Source organism: Rousettus aegyptiacus, unplaced genomic scaffold, assembly GCF_014176215.1.
Source record: "Rousettus aegyptiacus isolate mRouAeg1 unplaced genomic scaffold, mRouAeg1.p scaffold_m13_p_1, whole genome shotgun sequence".
Classification (NCBI taxonomy): domain Eukaryota; kingdom Metazoa; phylum Chordata; class Mammalia; order Chiroptera; family Pteropodidae; genus Rousettus; species Rousettus aegyptiacus.
The window spans coordinates 99283130-99305962 of record NW_023416284.1 but is presented as its reverse complement, the minus strand read 5'-3'; the positions used below and the strand labels follow the sequence as shown (position 1 = coordinate 99305962).

General features: G+C 33.0%; 1 protein-coding gene across 8 annotated transcripts in view; it reads right to left on the bottom strand.

The window, feature by feature from the left end:
* The window catches only part of UBR2 (ubiquitin protein ligase E3 component n-recognin 2), a 97420-nt gene that overhangs the window by 50083 nt on the left and 24504 nt on the right, over positions 1-22833 (bottom strand). For 6 of the 8 annotated variants that reach the window (XM_036218164.1, XM_016128577.2, XM_016128581.2 and 3 more), the window contains exons 4-11: positions 22304-22417; positions 15533-15663; positions 13516-13654; positions 12855-12917; positions 9564-9684; positions 7876-7983; positions 7401-7489; positions 6182-6280 (exon numbers count right to left, since the gene is read on the bottom strand). In XM_036218164.1, coding sequence (XP_036074057.1) covers positions 6182-6280; positions 7401-7489; positions 7876-7983; positions 9564-9684; positions 12855-12917; positions 13516-13654; positions 15533-15663; positions 22304-22417 — 864 coding nt within the window. Of the gene's footprint in view, positions 1-6181; positions 6281-6350; positions 6450-7400; positions 7490-7875; positions 7984-9563; positions 9685-10136; positions 12806-12854; positions 12918-13515; positions 13655-15532; positions 15664-22303; positions 22418-22833 lie in introns of those variants that run through there. The other 2 variants (XM_016128576.2, XM_016128579.2) reach the window with 2 other exon arrangements.

Here is a 22833-nt window from a genome sequence, read left to right as displayed (position 1 = left end):
TAAATAAATAAATAGGGTGGACCATTAGTACTGTCCCATTAATGTAGGGAAGTTATTTAGCTATGTCTACTTCTAAAAAGATAACTGAAGAAAGCATATTTTCCAAGGTTAAAACAGAAAAGAAAAATAAAAAGCTTTAAGTGCATGGCTTTATCACCTCATGCCTAGACTGCTGCTAACCTTCCAAGGTAATTTTCGGCATTAAATATCTAACGTTACTGTATGGTTCTAATACTTCTTATCACTCACCCTAAAAAAAAAATCACTTGTTTTGTATGCCAATGATTCACTTTGATTTAAAAAACATTACCTCTACTTAATTACATTTTATTCATTTTATGTAAATCACAATCAATTTTGTGGTGCAAGGCTCATTACATAGTCAAAATGGACCAATTCCCTCCAAAGATTCTGAAAAACTTCACTGAGTAACAATGGCCTGTGCATATAGTTTCAGTTAAAGTAAACACGATAGAGCATACAGGAATAATGCCAACTATGATGAGGACACATTTAATAAAATAAATTAGAACAAGTAACATAATCACTTGAATTATTAGTACCAGTTCTTTTCCAAACTATTTAAAAATGAAGATTGGGTTACTGACATAAAACGTTTCACTTATATCTAGGGCAAGTGACTTTAAACCAGGGACATGCGTAAGAATTACTAATTGTGCTTTTTCAAGAAACTATACATGTACTCTTCTGCTTCCAGCCTTGATGGAGTAGCTTGAGGCTGACCAACATTCCCACCAAGAACAACTAGAAAAGGTCAACTTAAAATGCAAGGGTGAGAACCAAGTCCAACTTTCTTCCAGTTTTCCTCTCAAGACATTTGCAAATTCTGAAGCTATGAAGGATAGAATTCTAAGAAGAGCAGAAAGCCTAGAAGAGCAAACAGTGATGTGGCACTCTTACCAAAGTGAGGAAACAAGACTAGAGTACAGGACCCTATAGATGGGAGGAACTGTAGTGAACACTCCAGGTTATGTCCCAGGGATGAGAATGAATCAGAAGAGTCCTACCAAAACAACCTTGAGTCATATCAACTCCTAAGCAGATTATGGTGATCCGTCTCACACTATCTGCCTAACAACATTTAAGGGTATCTTCAGGGTTCAGGGAAGATAAAGTAGATGTACTTTTCTCTAGTCTCCCCGCTAAGTACAACTATAAACCGGACAGTATATGCAGAAGGAACACCAGAAGACTCTGAAAGATGGAGAGAAGGCATACTGGCTGGGGACCTCGGAATCCAAGAAATGACATGGTAGAGAGTTCCCTTAATTTTTTTTTTTTCATCTCATACATCCAGACTTGGAGCTAAAGAAGGTGGCAACCCAGAAGTGCCAATGGGTACACTCTTTTTTCAAGCTTCAATAAACACCTGCTCTCTCCAGCCACAGGAAAGGAATCACCTAGCAGGACAGAAAATTTTCAGATGGTAACTCCTCCACTCTAGCCAATCACCACAGAAACAAACTGTGGCTCCATCCCCTCCAACACCAGCAAAGGCTGAGTGGGGAACCTAGACTTCTACCCTTGGGAGGCTAAAACATGGTGCCTGACTATATTAAGTTTAGGATGCCTGCCATAACCTAACCTTTAGAGCAGTGTTACTCAAAGTATGGTTCACAGACCAGCAGCCTGTAAATTGCTTGTTGCCAGTTGTGACAGGAAGTTTGCACAAGAAGGTAAATCAACTATTTACAGCAGTTTAGTTCAGCTGACTTTTTTTTTTTTTTTTTTCACATCAAGATTTTTGCTGAAAGCAGCAATGTGTTGATTGATATTCTGGTACAAGCTCTATCTTTTCATAACTGACGCTTTGAATAAAACTGCTCTAAATGACACTTAAAAGTATTACGTGAATGTATAACTAATAAATTAATAAAGGGAGAAAGTAAAATAATAAATATTTAATCCAAAAGAAGGTAAAAAGGAAAAAAACGAAATAGATGGGTCAAACAGAAAAAAATTGTAAGGTGGTAAATATAAAGCCAAATATGAGTAATTATATTAAATGAGCAGAAATCTAATTAAAATATTAAGATGATTTTGATTTGATGACTGGATAAATAAAACCCAAATATGTGCTTTTTATAAGCAATACAATTTAAACACAAGGGTACCGAAATGTTAAAAATATAACAATGGAAATGATAAACTATGCAAACACTGACCAAAAGAAAACAGTTAGATAAATTAGACCTCGAGGTCAGAAGTATTATTTGAGATGAAAAAAGATAACGCATAATGATAAAAGGCTCAATCTGGGAAGTATAACAATACTAAATTTGTATGCATTCAATTACATAGCTTTAACATACATGAAGCAAAAACTGAGAGGTATAAGGAGAAAGACCAATCAACAATCATTGTGGGGAGTCTATTAATATGTTTCAATAGCTATAGAACAAGTAGGCAAAAAAATTAGTAAGTATGTTAAAGATTTACATGATGAAAATTAACAAACTTGACCTAGGTGACATATATAAATACTGCAACCAATTACTTTTAAGTTCACATTGAACATTTACCAAAACTGTAAACATCTGGGCCATAAAGCAAGGCTCAACAAATTCAAAAGGACTGACCACAGTGAAATTATGCTAGAAATTCCTAACAAAATTAGAAATTTCCCAGTGTTTTGAACTTTAGCAATATACTTCTAAGAAATATAATCACAAAGAAGAAAAAAGTGTCAAAGAAGAAATGGTATAGAAAATAAGTTTTATGAATTGAATAATGAAAATATGACATAACAAAATTGTGGGACACAGCTAAATAAATGATGCTTAGATGGAAACTTAAGCCTTAAATGCAATTGTCAGAAAAGAAACGCTGGTCAATGATCTAAATATCTCAAGAAATTATAAAAAGAATGTCAGCTACCGTGTGGTGGTGAATAAAAGCAACAAATCTTTCTCATTCTTGATCTCAGGGGAAAAATTTTTAATATTTCACCATTAAATATGTTTGCTTTGGATTTTTACTTTTTGTTTTTGTTTTAGGCACTCTATCAGATTAAAGAAGTTCTTTTTTTATTCCTAGTTTGCTATGAGGTATTTTTTGTGTTTTAAAATCATGAATGTTTAATTTTCACAAATTCTGGAAAAGCATTCAGTATAGTTTTCCTTTTTGTCTGTTAATAAGGTGAATTATGGCAGTTGATTTTTCCCCTAAATGTTGTACTACTCTTGTATTAAGGAAAAAACCAAACTCGATTGTGAGGTATTATTCTTTTATATTGTTTGATTCGATTTGTGGGAATTCATTTGTGAGAGATTAGATGGTAATTTTCTTATAATTGCCTTGAGTTTTGGTATCAAGATTACAGAGGACTCAATTAAATTGGCAAGTATATTCTCTCTGTCTTTTGGAAAAACTTATGTAACATAGCTATCATTTCTTTAAATATCTGGAAGAGTTTCCTAGTGCAGCCCTTAGGGCCTGGCGATTTCTTTGTGAGATTTTTATACTAATTAAAATTTTCTATTTCTTGATTCATTTTTAATAACCTGTGTTTTTTCTTAAGGATTTGTTAATTTCACCCACATTTCTAATTTGATTGAGTTGGTACTAGTATTGTCATAATTTCTACTCAATATCTGTAAGATCTGTAGTTTTTGTTTAAATGTCAAGTGCACATTCATCTCAGAACTTTTGTACTTGTTGTTCTCTCTGTCCAGGAGGCCCTCTACCAGTCAGTCACTCTCTCATTTCCTTCAGGTCTCTGTTCAAACACCACCGCTCTGAGAGGCCTCCTCTGATAACCTTGTATAAAATATGACCCTTCCACTGTCAAACTTTATTAAGTTAACCTGTTTTTCTATTTCATAGAACTTACTGACAGTTGATTACAATAAATAGTATGCAATTGTGTATCTGTCTTTCTCCAATTAGACTATAAATTCCACAGAAATAAGGACTTATTTGTTTTTACTGCTGTATTTATCCCCAGAGCTCAAAACAATGCCTAGTTAATAAAGGTGTTAAATAAATGTTTTAAATAATGAATATATATATACTATTTTTCTAGTGTTTCTAAAGGAGTCAGACCAGAAACAAAGATAAAACATTGAAATATTAGAAAAAAAAATGTTTGCAGATTATAAGAAACTCCAAGGAATGAACACAAAATATTAGAAAATATGTTAATAAGAGGACCACATAGATACAAGATAGTTACATAAAAATCAGTAGTTTTCCTGTATAACTAGCCATAGCCAGATTTAAAATGTGAATAATCTGGTACATCAAAAATATAAAACAGATAAAAATGAAAAAATATGTCGGACCCATGAAAAGAGAACTATGAAGTTTTCATAAAGAACATAAAATAACACTTGAATAAATGAAGACAAATTAGGTTTCAAGATGGGGACATTCAATATTGTAAGGATACTAATTCTTCCAAAATTATCTATACAGAACCTCTTCAGTGAAAATTCTAGTGTTTCCATTTATTTATTTATTTATTCGTTCATTTATTTATTTATTTATTTATTTTTGGGAAATTGACAAACTGATTTCAGTTCATTCGGGTTGGGGGGGAGGGGAAGGCCTAAAAACAATTAAGAAAATTTTGGAAAAAAAATAAAGATTTAACTGTGTAAGATATCAAAATGGAATATTAAAATAAAATTATTAAAACTGGATACTGGTATGGAAATGGACAGAACAATGAATTTGAGAAGTCTCAAAGACTTCTCAAACTTAATCCTGATTAAACTGAAAGCATCGTTTTCCTTCTTCACAAATCCTACTCATTCTCCAAAATTCCCAGTGCAAGTGGCACAATATTCACTGGGATGCAAGTCAGAAACCTAGGAATCATCTTTACACTTCTCCCTCAAACCCAACAGCCAATCATTCACCACACCCATCATCCCTCAAACCCAACATGTGGCTCATTCTATAGATTTCACTACCTAAATCTCTCTCACAGCTCTTCCATGAATTGCCAAAATCCCAGGTCAAGTTACCATCAGTTCCTGTCTGGATCATTACATTAGCTTCTAATTAAATTCCCCAACTCACTTTTGCCCAACATCAATTTGTTCTCCAAACTACAAACAGCATGATCTTCTAAAAATCACAAATATGATGGTGTTAAGTGCCATTTAAAACTCTTTATTGTCTTCCCATGCTCTTAAAATAAAAACCTAAATTCTTAATTGGTTTACAAGAATATTTCATTAATGAGTAAACAGACTTGAGACAGCTTCAACTGTACTACAGTATATCCTTGAACATAAAAGTGATCCGGGGAAAAACAGTCGCATACACTTAAAAAAAACCAAAACCCTAGAATATATATCTTATTAGTAAAATAACCGTAGAGCACTCTTAAATCTATAGTTTGGCCAGTGCCTATGTTTCTGGTCTGATTTCACTCTATGTTCAAGGATCTTCATCTATACTGGCTTTCTCTGCATTCTTCTACAGGACTTAAGAGCTAGTCCATCTGTATGGACTTCCCTTCACAAACCTGAATAAAGGTCCTTAGCGAATCTCCTTTCTGAACTGTGGTCAGATCTATTATTCTGTCTCAAACAGATTCTTCAGTTTTCATTATAATTTTAATTAACCATTTATGTGAGTCCTTCCTATTATTTTAAGTTCCATCAGGGCCAAGACCACATCTGTTTTTGTTCACCACTGCATTCCCAAATCCTAGAACTGTGCCTAATAAATAACAGGCACTCAATAAATTTTTGTTAAATTAATTTTAATTACTGAATAGTACTAAAACAGTGATGTCTTTCAGAGCAACAAGTGAAACTTAATACAAGACTACCTAATCATTGTGATTCAACTGCCTTAGCCTTTTCCTTATTGGGGAAGAGGTCTTCTCAAAATGTGAGTTTATATATAATATGCTGTCTGTTTCTATTGGATAAATTTGTTAAACTGATCAGCTTAATTTTAACTAATCAGTTCAAAACCTCAGGAAGGTACTATGAAAAAGTACAGGTTAAGGTAAATGACTTTCTCCCTCTAGATTACATATCCGAGGATATATTCTAGTATGATTGAAGGTATCTGAAGTCTTATTACTCATTAACAAAATATTACTCTACGCAGGAATATAGAGATCTTAGTTCTCTATTATTTTAGGCTTTACTTCTGTTAATGGAAAAGAAAAAGTTGTTCTTAGTCTTTCAGTACTTACAAGTGAAGGAACTGTGAATATCTGAACCGAGAGGTCTGCGACTGAAAACTCTCTGTCGTGGTCATCTGTCACATAATCACTCTGCAAACGCTCATAGTTCTATTAAGAAGGCAAAAAAAGGCAAGGAGTGCCAGCTATCAGTTACAAAGAAAAGGCAAGCACTACTCACCAGAGTAGGTGCAGTGAAGAACTGGACAGACAGAGCAGTCACGGACACTGCTCGCTCGTGATCATCCTCCATAAAATCTCTCTGCAACTGCTGGTAATTCTAAACAACAAGGGGAGGGGGGCGGGAGATTCACCTCTAATCCATAATGACCAAATGTTTAAGGATTATAATGAAAAGTCAGTGCTGGAGGAGTCAATAAGATAACATTATAAGGATGATAACTGGAATGATTTCTACCAATTAAATTCTGTATAAATACTGATTCACTAGAGAATCTTCTCAAACACAAATAGTAGTTAATGATCTGAAATAGGAGTAACAGTTACTAAAATCCTGAGATGTCACTGTACACCCATGGAGCTAAACTATAGCAGCTTTACATGTGTCTGATGAAATCAGACTTGTATTACTTCTGGACATGTATCACAATCACTCGACGGCTCTTTCAAAGTACATGTGCTTGGGTCCTGTTGCTGATGAATCTGCTTCAGCAGGTTTGAGAATAGAACACAAACACATGTATTTTGAAAGAGTTCTCCAAATGATTCTTACAGACTTCTTTGATTAAGAACTCCTAATTTAGGTGAAAAAAAAAAAAGTAGTTAGCTTAATCACATGCTGCTACAAAGGGAGAATCTAATTTAACAATATCAACAACCTAGAATTCATGATTCCTAAATCATATCCATATATACACATTGTTTCAACTAAGATATCTCTTCCTTATACAACTTTTAATAGGAATAATATCATAATTCACAATAGCATAGGTATAAATTCTTCATTTATTGTTTCATATCATACATACTCTATAGATGGATATTCATATTATCATGGCAGATAATGGACGAGAAAAGCCTTACTGCTGAAATTTTATTCTATTGATAAAAGATAAAAAGATCATTTATAAAGTTTCTTAGAATTAAAAATCAACACACTGATATTACTATTAGCTGCTAATTTTATAAAGCCTGAATATAATTATGGGCTAGCATTAATATAAAATATATAACCTATTTTGTTAATCTTCAAAACTGAAAAACTATTTACCTTTGCAAATCGAACAGCAAACAGCTTCTTGTATTTCAAATCCATAAGAAGACTGCTCATGAACAACTGATGATACATACTCCTAGCACCTTTTACAAAAAGAGCAGATGTAAGATAAAGATATATGAAACAAGCCAAAATTACATTTCCAAAGTTTTTACATGACCAGCTGTATTTTAAGTCTTGAGAATAAAACTACATGTGTTCCTTGGTATGAAATATTTGTAAGCTGCTTCTTAAAAAATCAGTTTTTCTAAATAGTGTTCTAACAAGATATAAAGGTTATTTAATTTAGGTCATGAACCCCCGAATCTGTTTTTTATTTTTTCCAAAGAATATAACTGCATATGGTAATTCTAAAAACCATAAATACATTAAATATCTGCCCACATGAAAAACAAAACAAAACAAAACTTTAAAATCCCAATTACCTACGCAGGTCCCTCTATACCTTAAAAGTAGTTAAGAGATTCACCTTTCCACAATTTGGAATCATTAAGCATCAATCTATCCACAAGAGAAGAGTTTTCACCATCTGGCCCTTCTTGTAAACCAACTTGACATAAAATTCGGCGAAGGCCATCTTAAAACAGGAAGAAAAGCTGTCATGAAATAGTAACTTCAAATATTAAAATAAAACGACATTTTACTAGAAATGTTCATATTGACCTATAGAGTTTAACATATTTTATAAAAGGTCAAGTTTACTCAGAAAAATGTTTTAACATTTTAACAAAAAGGAGAAAAATTCCAAATCATGCATTATATACCAACACACTCCAGAACATCAAAATATATGTCTATCAGAAAGATGACTTCTTATGCTGTAAAGAATTGGAAGAGCAAAGCATCCAGAAACCACTGAAATAAATATTCTTTAAGCACTTATGCTATATATTAAATTATATTATAGAAAATTGTTATATATCCCATGACAACTGAAGGACAGGAATAATATAAAACTGAGCTACCATTTAAAAGAAATACATGACCTCTGTGCTATAATATATACACCCCTTTTAATTAATGCTATGCAAAATGTTCTTCATATATTAAACAAAAACATACTGTGTACCTATCTACGTGTATCTACTATGTAAGAGGCCCTGGAAGACAAATTCCTACATCCTCTAATACTAAACTCAAAAAAAGTTCTTCAAATGTTAATATAAGCATTAACATAACCAAAACTTTAATACCTTTTTGTTTCATACTTTATAATTATTGTTTTTATTCTTCTACAAGCATGAAATATAAATCAGAAAACAATGGAGTTAAGTTTTTACTGTAGCACAGTACTTGGCATATAGATATTCAAAGGAAAACACCAAATTTTAAAAAATGAGGATAAGAAAAATAACTGGAAAGACATTCATAAGTCATGCAAACGTGTTCTAAATTTCCACACCTCATTATTTTTACCTGTCATTCACAGTGTAGCAATGCTCTAATAGCCTTTTAATACATACTTCAGAAATTTTCTTTACAGTAAACATCAGAATGTCATTTATCCAAATCACTTTTCTTGCCTAAAGATGGCAAACAGCCTCAATCTATGCCTTTTACTCTTGAGTGTTAAATGCTAAATCGGTATTTTCAGCATTGAACATGTGAGTTCTTAATTATGTTATCATTACATTAAAAAGAATATCTAATTTGTAGGATGTGGAAAAAGAAAAAATCAAATCATTAACTTCAAATTTGGAAATTTTCAGAGTTGAAAATTACGGGGAACCAAAAGTTGTAGGAGTCAACAAAGATATCAACATTAGTTTTCATCCTTTTAACTGCTAACCATTTAGGTTGTATTTACAGTAGCATTTTCCAGCTTGCTAGGTGAAACAGTTCCAAAGGATACTGTTAAAAAAAAAAAAATGGTTCTTTTATCAAGTTTATGAGATTTAGATATTAGCATATTAAAGTCCTTTACAATCGTTAAAACTGAATGTTTTCTGTATTTATTTGAACACAAAATCTTTGTATGCATATAAAAAAATCGCGTGCATCGAAATTTGGTTTTTCTGTGCATAAAGATACTGAGATTTTTTTTAAATTTTAAATGAAAGCAAGAAATTATTCTACTTGATATTTTTTCCAGAACAGTTTTGTACGGGCATATGAGCTCATTTTTAAGTCAATTAGCACAAGCTTTTATGAACCTACCTGAATATCCAATAATACTTCCCAGCCAAGACAAAAGTTTCAAACCAAAATTCTGATGTGCGACAATAGACGAATGCATAACTTGAACTTTGAGTGGCTTTGTCTGTCTACTGGTATTTCTCTTAAAAAGAAATGGCAGGATGAAAAAAGAAACTTAAAAAGGCTATTTAATAGGAAAAAGTTAGTACTTTTATTTCATATAACTACACATTGTTACTGTTTTTATTTTGTTTATAATAGCCATCCTAAGGTATGAGGTGGTATCTCATTATGGTTTTTCTTTGTATTTCCCTAATGATTAGTAATGTTGACCATGTTTTCATGCGCTTATTTGGAAATTTGTATATGTTCTTCGGAGAAATGTCTATTTAAAGCAATCAAAAGTTATTTACCTTTCCCTCCCTTTCACTTTTTGTTTGGATCATCTTTCTATTCCCCCCATTTCTATCCCCTCCCATCTCCATAACCCACATTCACACAGTACATCTTTGCAAATTTTCTCCATCTATATATATTATATATGTATACATTAATAAAGATTTTCATTTTACAAAAATGGGATACTATACATACTCTTGTGCATCTTTGCGTTAACCGATTTTTTTGGTTAATGACTTGTAATATTCTGTGATGTGGACTTATTCAAACATCCTCTAGAGAAGGGCATTCATATTCCCTTTGTTTTCGGTCTTCTGTGACTACAAAAAAAGCAGTACTAAACATCTTTGTACATACACTTACTGGTGCTTATATTTCTATGGATAAATTACTAGGAGAGGTAAAACTTGAATAGATGCTACACTGTTTTCCAAAAAAGCTGTAGCAATTTATTTTTATATGAGTATTCCTATTTCTTGCATGTCTGCCAGCAAGGTATTTTATCACTCTAATTTCTTCACTCTGATGGATATAAAAATCACTATCATTTTACTGATTACTAGAGAGTTTGAGTCTTATTTCACCTATATTTTCTCTGTTGTTATTACGTTTTCATATCTTATGACCATTTTTCTATTTTATTTGTTCCCTACTTGATAACCTGAGTGCTCTTTATCATAAATGTTAAATGTCTACCCATATGTGTTAGAAATAAGTTTTCAAAACCTTCTCTTTGTCTATTAAGTTTGTTTATGGAATATTGTGTTATGCAAATTTTTTATATAGCCAAAAAAATGTATTTCATTTCTAACACCTTGGGTTTTAGTCTTGGTTAAGAAGCTCTCCTCCTCTCTTAGAATCCACCTGTGGTTTCCTAGATTTTCCTTATACTAGTATCTATTTCTGGACATTCCAGTCTATATTATGAATGTATCTATGAAAATACCACCAGAGATTACACACATCTATTTTTTAAAAGGGGAAAAATTGAAACAATACTACTGAACATATAATAAATTATAAAGCAACAATAAAAAGGAAAAAAAAAGCAAAATCTTTTCCTTTACCCAGATTCATCTATTGTAAACATTTCATTCCAACTGCCTTATCATTTGTACATTATCTTTCTCCACACACAGACATATACACACACCTACTTTATTAAAAAACGAACCACTGAGAGTAAGTTTTATGCATCGTGTCCCTTATCCCTAAATACTTTAGTATACAATTCCTAAGAAAGGGAATATTCTTTTACACAAGCAGTATACTTTCTGATGTATTATTAAACTGAATATGTCCAGAAAGCAAGGAAGAATTTCTTAACATACAAAATGTACAAACCATAAAGAGATATATTTTGCTACATTAAAATTTAAAGCTTTTGCTCAATGAAAGTCATCAGAAACAAACTTAAAATAAGTTACATATTGGGAAAAGATATCTGTAACAAAAGATCAAAATTCAGACAATCCTACAAATAAGTAAAAAACAAACAAACAGATAAATAAGACAACCCAACAAAAAACATGGGTAAAGGGTATGAACAGGGAATTCACACCAAACTTAAAACGACTGATAAAATAAATATAAAATAGGATACTTAGTAAACAATGCAATACGAACTTAACCCAGAAGATGTCATTTATACACATCAAAGTGGCAAAAATTAAAATATTTAACAATTATACAGTTTTGACAAATCTGTGGAGAAATGGAAACTCTCATATACTGATGGTGAAAATGTATATTGTACATTTTGGAGACTAACCTGCAAAATCTAATAAAGCTGAAAATGCTCATACTTTAACATCCCCAAAATTCCAGTTTTGGTAGAAACTCTAGAGAAACTTTTGCATCTATGCAACAAGGGAACAAAATAATGTCCATGGCAAGACTGCTCTAGTCATAGCAAAAAATTGGAAATATCTTAACTGTCCATCAACAGGAGAATGAAAAAGTCACGGTAGATCCGCCAATAGAATACTTTACAGGTACATGTATCGACACAGACAAATCTAGAAATAATACTGAAATAAAAAGGCAAGTTGCAGTATAATACATTCAGTATGACTCTTGTTATATGTTTAAGGGCCTCCAAATCAATACATATAATACTGACAGATATTTAATAGATGAACTTCAAGCATGAGATTGAAAAAATGAATTAATGAAAGTAGTTATCACTAAGGAAGGAGTATTAAGGGGAATTAAGGAAGGAGATTAAGGGGATTAAGGAATAACATAGGAGCCTCTATACTATTTTATTTATTTAAAGTAAGTATAAAGAAAATAATAAATATAACGTGGGCAAACAGGTGTTTATTGTGTTATCTCTATTTCTTATGCATATTTAAAACATTTCATAATATAACATGTTTTTTAAAAAGGCTATTACATAAAATGCAGTTATACTGGATAGTTAAAAATAATAAATTCTACCCTTTAAAAAAAATATAAATGTGGGGAAATTTTCTTTCAGAGAAATAATACATATACGAAATGTTATTAAAATATGCAGCATACCTTGCTATAAGGTATCAAGAAATAATCTTCCTTGAATTCTAATCTTGGGGCTAAAGGCCAATTTAATTCCTAAAAAGTGACATGAAACTCCTTCCAAAACACAACAAAAAGCAACAAACTTTCTAAGACATCTCTGATGGAGAAATAGGAAAGTAGAAAACATATATTTCATCTAAATATTCATTTTCTATATCAATCTTACACACTTTAAAAAATGAGATAAAACAATAATGCAATGCTCAAGAAACATATCTTTAAACATGATTTTTGGCTTATGTTTGCTTTATATTTATGAAAGGAGAGAAATGTTTTCACAAATGCCAAAATATGGAACTAGTTTTAAGCTAATAAAAAATAATAGTGTAGGCATGTTTTTAAATTACTTACCACAATTACTGATTTGGCTTGTTCACAATACTGGAAGTCTCCATATCGAACAGACCTACGTCCCTACAAAGATATTTAAAATTAACTTATAAAAACATTATATTCAGAATGACATTTGAATTAGTAAACAAGCACACCTATTTGAGCATACAACAACTTTGGTCAATTAATAAGTGTTTATTCTATTAATTGATGAAAAAGTGAATCAAAATAGTTTCTTTTGAAGTTAGCTCAACATTTTCAAGCCATTAATAAATGTATTTCCTTGAACAACATAATACTTATTCCTCTAGGCTGCTATATAATTTTTTTTTCCAGCTTAAAAAACGTTTATTTAGGATCACGGAGGCAAATATCAGAAGAAACAGCCAAAGGATTGAGACTTCTTCCCTCTAGGGCCAAGCTTAGTACTTAGGCTAATATAATTTCTATTTTCATAACTGAATATTTCTAATTACTGGGTAGAATGAGGGCAACTGTATCTACATTTCCTCCTAAACTTTCTGACAACAGCTTAGAGTTTACACCCAATATATATATTTGTGCTGATATTCAGATGAAATAAAAAATAGCTTAGACATACATACCTTAATTCAATATTCTAGGACTTTTCTGAATTAAAAGTTCAATTATGTGACATTAATATAATGAAATTACTTACATCTCGATCTACTGTAGTTGCAAAGCCAATGGCTTCTTTTTGTGTACAGTTAACAGCTTTCTGAAGAGTATAAATAACTTGTTCATAAGTATGAACCTCATCATTAAAAAGCATGCAATAGTAGGTGTCACTCTTCTCTCTGTGGGATAAAACATTAGTGATATATTATCTATTTGTATATTGTCTTGCTCCAGCCTGATTTATTAAGAACACACTTTGTTCTAGGTACTGGGCATCTATTACAAAGTTATCCCTGGTCTCCATGCTCTATAACAGTACCGTACAGTGAGGAATATAGATATTGGATACATAATTCTACGTAAACTGGCTTTTATTAAGAGTAGGATGCTAGAGAGCAGGGTAAAACAGGTCTGGTAGTTTAGAGGAGAATTGCCAGAGAAGTAACCGAAGACCTGAAGTCACAACTAGCTATCAGTGATTCTTAATAGGGGGCAATTCTCCTCTACCCTCTGACCTCGGTTGCTGACTATTTGGCAATGTCTGGAGATATTTTTTGTTGTCGTGACTGGAACAGGAGTACCACTGGCATCTAGTTGGTAAGGGCCAGGAATGCTGCTAATTATTCTATAATCCACTGGACAGTCCCCACAGTAAAGAATTAATCTGGCCCAAAATGACAATAGTGCCAAGACTGAGAAACTTAAAAAAGGCTCTGAGGAGACAAAGGTAAATACTGGGAGCTGAAGCACAGGGAGGAAGATTAGTCTGAGAGAAGCAGAAATCTTAAAAGACCTTATAATGGATTTTGACTTTGCCATCTTAAGGGCCATCTAGGATTTGAATAGGAGATAGGATCAGTGTGAAAATGAATCATGAAGGACAAGAGTGGATATGGCATTCCAGCTGGAAAGGCACTGCTGTCCAAGGAAGAAAAGAATGTAATATGAACTAGGATAGCAGTAATGGAGAGGACTAACAAATAGAACAATTTGACAAAAGGAGAACTAGCTGAAATCTTGAAATCTGAATGGATATGGGTAATACAGTTTCTGGGTAGATGGAATACCATTTACTAAGATAGGAATACATTACAAGAGAAACAAGTTAGATTCTTTTATGCTGGTGGTCCTAAACCTACAAAGGAACGAAAAAATAAAAACAAAACTTCTTTTCTCTAGGGTCTAACTTTGGATCTTAGATCAATGTTTTCCAACCTGAAGTACAAATGAAGATAAAGTCATTTAAAGGTACTAAGCCATTTTCAACGTTTCCAAAAAGGTATAGTAATACCTCACTTTATTAAAAAATACTTAACCCACAACTAATTATCTAAGAACACTGTTGAGAAAGGCAAAAAGGAATACCACCAATGTCCTTCAGACCCTCACTCCAACCTGTATTCAGCCTTAACTAGGAAAATAATTCCAACAAGCTTGGTTAGAATTACAAGTAAAAGAGAAGGCTGCAGAAGGCAAGCACACTGACATGGAAGTTAGCCCTTAACCTTACTAGAGCTATGGCAGAATACAGTTCTCTGGTCACAAGTTTGCGACCTCCTCAATATTTAAACACAAATGGTAAATATGATAAATGTACACTAAAAGAAGCTCAAAGTGTGGAATATGTTTTATAAAATTTTAGAATCAAAATGGTTAAAACTGAGTTTGAGCATTTAGTCAAATCAGAAAACACATTTATATCAAAGAGCTCAATCCCTAATCATATCTGATAGTTGAACGAAAAGAAATGTAGAATTAGCTTATCAGTTTTAGCACATGAAGAAAACTGCCTGTGACTGAAACCAGTGGTAGAGCACCTGATGTGGCTTAAATGTGACTATCAACTGATTAAACCAACAAGATGAAACCTTCACCAATTACAGTGGATTACACATATTTTAAAACTGTAAAATCAAGGTTCTGCTGAAAATTATTATTCAAAAAAAGAAAACATTATGTTCTAGCTGTATTAAAGTTATTGTGAAGAATTAGAATCAAAATGGTTAAAATCAAGTGTGAGCAAATACAAATACAAAGAATAGATGGGCTGTGCTTACACTATCTCTAAATCTGCTGGCAATTCATTTTCTTTCTCCCAGGTTAGTATCTCCACTGCATACCGAAAAATAATAGCAAAAATGTTGTAAGTTCTTGCTATCACATCTTCTGATAAATGCACAAGAGGATCCTGAAAAAGAAACAAACAAAAAAATACAATCTTGTTAAATGCACATTAATTCTCCTCTTTCCAATTCTGCCTCTACCCCTCAAAATACTACTCAGTGATCCAGTTTCGGCTTCTCAATTTGATTCTACATATTGGATCCTACCTAATCAAGCTTCCTAAATGTTTTGCTCATAATCCCAATTACTGAATCAACTGAACCAAAATATTCGATGGCACTCTAATGCCTAATGAATATATCTAAAAACTTTAGAATGGCATTACAGAATCTTTAAAACCTAACATGAAACCATTTTTACAGATTCATATCCTACTAATTCCCAATTTCCAGAACAAAGGGATATTATCTAAGGACAGACAAGCAATGTTTAGCTTTATATGTATAAAGGAGAGTCTGATTTTGAGGACTCTAAAGGGGTAAAGTCAACGAGGTCAGAAAACTGCTCCTTGGTGTTGTAAGAATCACTTACTTGCCCGCTTTCTCTCAGTTAGGCAGCTTGTGTATGTACATAATGGAACTTCCCACTTTAGACTTTACGTTATTAAATTTCTAGGGTAATGTAAAAAAAATATTACTATAAACATATACTAAGTTTATCATGGTATCTTTCAGTCAAGGCTGGAGAAATGTTATTTATTGCTTTACCTTAAATCTGAACATGTTACCTAGCTCAATGGCTAAATAGTGTTAAATTCATTTCTTAAATAAGATCAGTATGTTCCAACATTATGGAATAGGAATCAACACATTCTTGCAAACATACTTAAGGGTACAGAACATTTTCTATACCAAAGATAGACCTGGTGGAACTGATGTAAAACAAATGGAGAAGGGGAATAAAAAGAATGGAGGAAAAAGGACAAAGATTCCCAAAGAAGGCAGGCCGAGGGCTTGAAGAATATAAGAAAAAGAAAAGAAAAAAAATTTTTTTGAAGTCTTACTTTTTCTTTTAATAGCTTTATTGAAATATAAGACAATTAGCTGCTCATATTTACATTGTACAATTCAATGAGTTTTTTCAATTATAATTGGCATACATTAGTTTCAGTTGTACAGCATAGTGACTAGAGAACTATGTAACTAACAAAGTGATCACCCCACTAAATCTAGTACCCCTCCCTCTTCTCCCTTACATATTATAACATTGTTGACTATTTTCCTTATGCTACACTTAATCTTCATGACTTTTTTGTAACTACCCATTTATACTTGATCCTCTTGCCCCTTTCCCTATCTTCCCCCAACTTCCTTCCCGTCTAGGAGCCCTCAAAATATCCTCTGTATCTCAGTGTTTGTTTTTATTAGCTTATTTTGTTCTTTAGGTTCCACATGTACATGAAATCATGTGGTACATGTCTTTCTCTATTTGACTTTACTTCATTCAGTGCAATACCTTCTAGGCCCATCAAGGCACTTTCTCCATCCCCTTCCTTTTAGTCTGTGTGTCTCTTAATCTGAAGTGAGTCTCTTATATATAGGCGGTATAAGAGGGGTCTCATTTTCTCATCCACTCAGCCACCCTATTTTTTGGTTGGGGCACTTAATTCTTTTCCATTTGAGATACTGGTTGATAGATATGTAGTTATTATTACCATTTTTATTCATGTTTTGGATACTTTTTTTAAAAAAAAATTAAAGAAGTCCCTCCTTTTCTTGTAGTACTGGCTTGGTGTAGATGAATTCCATTATTTATTTTATTTTTTTAAATCTAGGAAGCTCTTTATCTGTTCTTCAAACTAAATGATAGCTTTGTGGATAAAGTATTCTTGGTTGTAGATCCTGGGTTTTCATCACATCGAATATTTTGTGCCAAGCCCTTCAGTCCTGCAAAGTTTCTTTAGAGAAATCAGCTGCCAGTCTTATGGGTGGTACCTTGTAGGTACCTAGCTGCTTTTCTCTTGCTGCTTTCAAGATTCTTTGTATTTAACCTTTGGCATTTTAATTATGATGTGTCTTGGTACAGGCCTCTCTGGGTTCATCTTATTTGGGACTCTCTGAGCTTTCTAGGGTTGTATATCTATTCTTCACCAGGTTAGGGAAGTTTTCCATCATTATTCCTTCAAAAAGATTTTCAACTTCTTGTTTTCCTTCTCCTGCAGGTACTCCTATGACACAGATGTTGTTACATTTTTGCCTCCATAGGCTCCTTAAATTATCATATTCTTGGCTTTTTTCTTGCCGTTCTGATTGGGTGTCCTTGGCTTCCCTATCTTCTATATCATTAGTTTGACCCTCTTTTTCATTCACTCTGTTGATTCCCTTTATTATACTCTTCATCTCAGACAATGTATTCTTCATTTATGACCAGTTCCCTTTTATAATTTCCATTTCCATTTTTATGTTTATCTCTGTTAAAGTTCTGAGTTCATCTACACTTCCCCTAAGTTCACTGAGCATCCTTATGACCAGTGTTTTGAACTCTGCATCTGTTAGATTACTTGACTCTATTTTTCCTGGAGCTCTGTTCCGTTCTTTCATATGGGCTCTATTTCTTTGTCTCCATTTTGGCTGCCTTTCTGTTTGTTTCTATATACTAAGAGAAGCTTCTAAGTCTCCTGGTCTTATTAGCATGGCTTTGTGTAGTAGGTATCCAGTGGCGCAATCCTGAGACGGGGTTTAGCTGAAGGCAAAGTTTAGCCCCAGCCTGTGCCATCCCCAACCCCCAGGGGACACCTGTTAAGATTCAGCAAGCAATCCATGGATGCTGTGTTTATAGCTGCCTCAAGAGGACACGTGAGAAACCTAGGCCAGTTGCCACAAGTATAGGTTTTGGAGCTGCTAAGCAAAGGGCAGAGGGCATGCTGAGGACACAACTGGTTGTGGCTTGAGTAGAATCATGAGTTGGGAAAGGCAGAGTTTAGGGGAATCCTCTGGGCGGAGAGACCTCTGTTATCCAGTTACATAATGTCTCAGCTATGGTGGCACTGAGTTTGCACACTGGGAGCAGGGAGGGCTCAACAGAGGAACAGTGGGTACCACCAGCACTTCTGCCCGCAAGAAAGCCTTGCTTCTGGCCCTCACTCCAACTCGGTGTCCCCTGTAAGTCCCTGGTGTCCTGCTGGTGCTCTGAGTGAGCGAGTCATCACTGCAAAGTCCAGTCATGGACATGTCCCCTTTAAGAGGAATGTCTGCACCTGCCATAGCTTCTGTCCTACTCAGCCAATTGGGACCAGACAGCCTGGCATCTTTGGCCCCTCCTACCTTCTGTCATCCAGGGTGATTTTTTATTTCTCTCCCTAGTTGTAGGACTTGTTTATCTAGACCCCAGGTGACTCTGCTTGCTGTTTGCTCCATGTTTCTGTCACTACTTTAAAGTGGTCGTAAGAAGAGATTTACAAAGCTTCTATCATCTATGCCATTTGCCTGGGTTCCTAAAGTCTTACTTTTCCAAAGGTTGCTTTATATGTCCCATCAAAAAAATTTTTTTTATTTTATCCTACTAGCAAGGTTTACTGCTACTATTTCTATGGAGACTTTAAGAAGGAACTAGAACTGGTACTTCCTGGGGGTTCATAAAAGAGAGGGTATTAATAATAATATGAACCTCATACTACATCAAAATAGAAATTAGAAGCAAAAATCAGTTCTTGGTGATATTATCTCATTATATAGTCACTCCATTTCTTACAATTATGTCCTATAATACAAGACATTTAGAAGATTGAATAATTAGGAAAAATAGGATTTATAAGAATTAAATAGTCCTGGGGCAGAAACAACCATCGATGCTTATGAATCCAAGCCAGTAGTGTCTAAACTCTGTTCTGCAAAATCCCAGGTCTTGGTAGAGCTGTTTTTTTTTTTTTTTTTTAATTTAAATTACAGATCAGTTTGTGTGTGTGTGTGTGTGTGTGTGTGTGTGTGTGTGTGTACCCACACACACATATATTTTAAATGGCAATATAAAAATACATTCTGAAATGTGTTATATTACATATTGGGAATCACCAACTGATAATTTTACTACTACAGCAATCCAGTTTGGGGCAGGACTAGGATTTTTGAGCTAGCTTTGTATGCACATGTTAACTTCTTGAAAAATGGTCCCTGATTAAAAAAATTATTTCTGCAGTGAAGAGATGCTAGCATGTACAAGTCTACTTATATACAATGGTAAATTAAATGCTAGGAAAGACTTCTGCTCAAAGCGCACTCATCAAAGCATGAGTAAGCTGGAATAAGTAAATAAATAACCATCTTATCCTATGTTATATTACAGATTGTGACTAATAATTCTAGTTCTTTGATTACATTTATGTTAGAGAATGCAAGCCTTTGTCATTGAGTCAACTTTGTTTTACTCTTCCTTCAAATTATAGAATGCAAGGCATACGTTAAAAAGGTTATCTGTGGTTATCTGAGAGAGCAGTGTGTATTATATTGAACTTTAGTCTTTTATGTGATATACTTCTATGATATTTGAATTTTTAAAATGTATACATGTACTATAATGAAGATTTTAATTATTTTCATATGCAAATAAGGTATGAATGAGGATTTCCTCCATACTACCTTTAAAAACTAGAAATAAACTAGAAACTGAAGTCATCAAAACCTCCCTTATTTCATGAACTGACTTCCTAACAAGTAATATACATTTAAAAATAAAAAATAAATTCATTAATACCTTTTATTTTTTAATTATTGGGGTTTTTAAAGTTAGAAGTTTACATAAAGTAACAATTCCACTGCTAAAAATGTTTTTAAAAACCAGGATAATGTACTGTTAAAGAGTTCCATTACTGGAGTCTGTACTACTTAGGTTTAAAACCCAGCTCTAGCACTGAGAAAGTGGAATGCTTTGACCAAGTTTCTCAATCTCTGTTAAAACTCAAGCTTCTGCAGCTATAAAATATTGGTACCAGTAGTATTTATTTTGCAGGGCCATTCTGGGAATTAAATGAGATAAACCGTATATAGTATTTAACATAATATTTGGCTATTAATAATCAGTCAGTACTTTATTCCTTTTTATGACTAATATTACATTGATGTATATACCACAATTTGTGTATCCATTCACTCATTGATAGAACTTTGGTTGTTTCTACCTTTTGGCTATTGTGAATAATGCTGCTACAAATATGTGTGCATGTATTTATTTGAATAGTTGTTTTAAGTTCTTCTGAGTATATATCTAGAAGTGGAATTACAGGCTCATACGGCATTTCTATATTTAACTTTTTGAGGAAGAACCAAACTTTTCCACAGCGCTGAATCACTTTGCATTCCCACTAGCAATATACAAGGGGTTCTAATTTTTCTACAGCCTTACCAACACTTATTTTCTTCACATTTTTTTGATTATAGTTATCCTAGGGTATCTCATTGTGGTTTTGATTTGCATTTCCTTAACAACTAATGATGGTGAGCATATTTTCATGTGTCTTGATCATCTGTATTACATTTTCTTTGGAGAGCTGTCTATTTAAGTCCTTTGCGTATTTTTAACTGGGTTGTCTTTTTGTTGTTGAATTGTAAGATACATACTCTGGATACTACACCCTTATGAGATATATAATTTGCAAATATCTTCTCCCATAGTCCTAAAGTTTTATATTAGTTTTCAATTTTTTTAAAGCAAAACTTTTTTTCAAATATATCTTCGTTTGTCTTGTATTTTTACGAACAGAACTCCAATCCGACATATAAGAAGTAAAAAAATGAAGCTGCTCCAATAGGAGTGGAGAAATCTGAAACCATGACCACTTGGTGTCTCTCTAGCAAATCCTGGAACACTTGGACAAAGTAAATAAAATACAAAATGTTTTCTATACACTGAATAATTTCGCACAAATTTTATATGTTCAACATAGTGGAACAGTCTACAAGACACTGTCCTATACCATAAACTCTTGGTCATATTTGAGACCTGAAAAGTATGTGTACCAGGAAGGACTATTAATGCTCACTTGCCCCAAATCTATATCAGACCTACTAATAATGCAGAATTACTGCGAACGTACCCACCTCTCTGTCATATAAAAAGAAAATCTAAAATGAGGATCTTGAATCAAACATCAAATTGTCACAAGCAGCAGCAGAAATTCAAGTATTTATTTAATGAGTCCACTATATCATTATAAATATCATTTAGAGAAAAATAATACAGGATCAACAACAATTTTAAGAAGCAAATGTTTACAGCTGGAGTATAATTTGTACTGAGCTATCATCTATTTATACACGTGGTCCCATAACATATCTAATGTCACTGATTTAACAGGAAATGATGATTAGGACTGGCTGCCATGCATAGCTACAGAAAAGAAAGTTATTTGGCCTAGGAAGTCTTAGTCACAACACAAATATGCAAAAGACAACAAAGTTAACTGGCCTACACATATAGGAAAAATAACCCTTTCCATAATAAACGAGAACTTTAAAAAAAGCTAATACTTAAAATCTCGAATAAAAAGTCTGAATTAAACTAAATTTTCACAATTTCAAGTGTACTACTAGCCTAGCAATGGTAATGGCACCCATAAAAATGCAAAGTATACCTGGTCACTGTTAATAGTAACAGGACTATTTTGTTTATCCTTTTATCATATTATAACCTTTTTCCTATGTCTGAAAATATTTCAAACTCATGGTGAAAACAGTATTTCCTTAAAAACAACTTTTTGAAAATATTTTTACCTCTTCTTCCTCAATTTCAGAGGTGTTAAGTTCATGTTTTTGACAGTAAGGACCCTCTTTCCAAGCTTCAGTATCACCACAGTCACAGAAACCTCCACCTCCTGATGTTGTCATCTTGAAAAAAAATTGCAAAGTATCTTGTCAATATTTACTGAGGGCTATCAGATTATAAATAATAATATCAAGTGCTAAGGAAATAACATTGCTCAAGTGTTTAATTTTCTTGAAGGGATAAAATTAAATGCCGAACCTCTCAGTTTTTTAAAGTTTATTTTAAATAAGCCTTATTAAGCTAATTTAAGTGACTTCAAAATAAAATAAGCTACTTTGTAGTGAACTAGTAAACTATGAATAATTAAAAGAGGTAAAGTAAGTCCATCTACATGACTTCCTTAATTAGGAAAATCACAAGGGTTTCTAGTTGGGTTCTGACTAAACTGGTATAGTGTTGGCATCTATGCTACCAGTTTACAATGCTATAATGTAATACACCAAATTTAAGAGTTGTAAACATTTCTATAGCTGCTGTC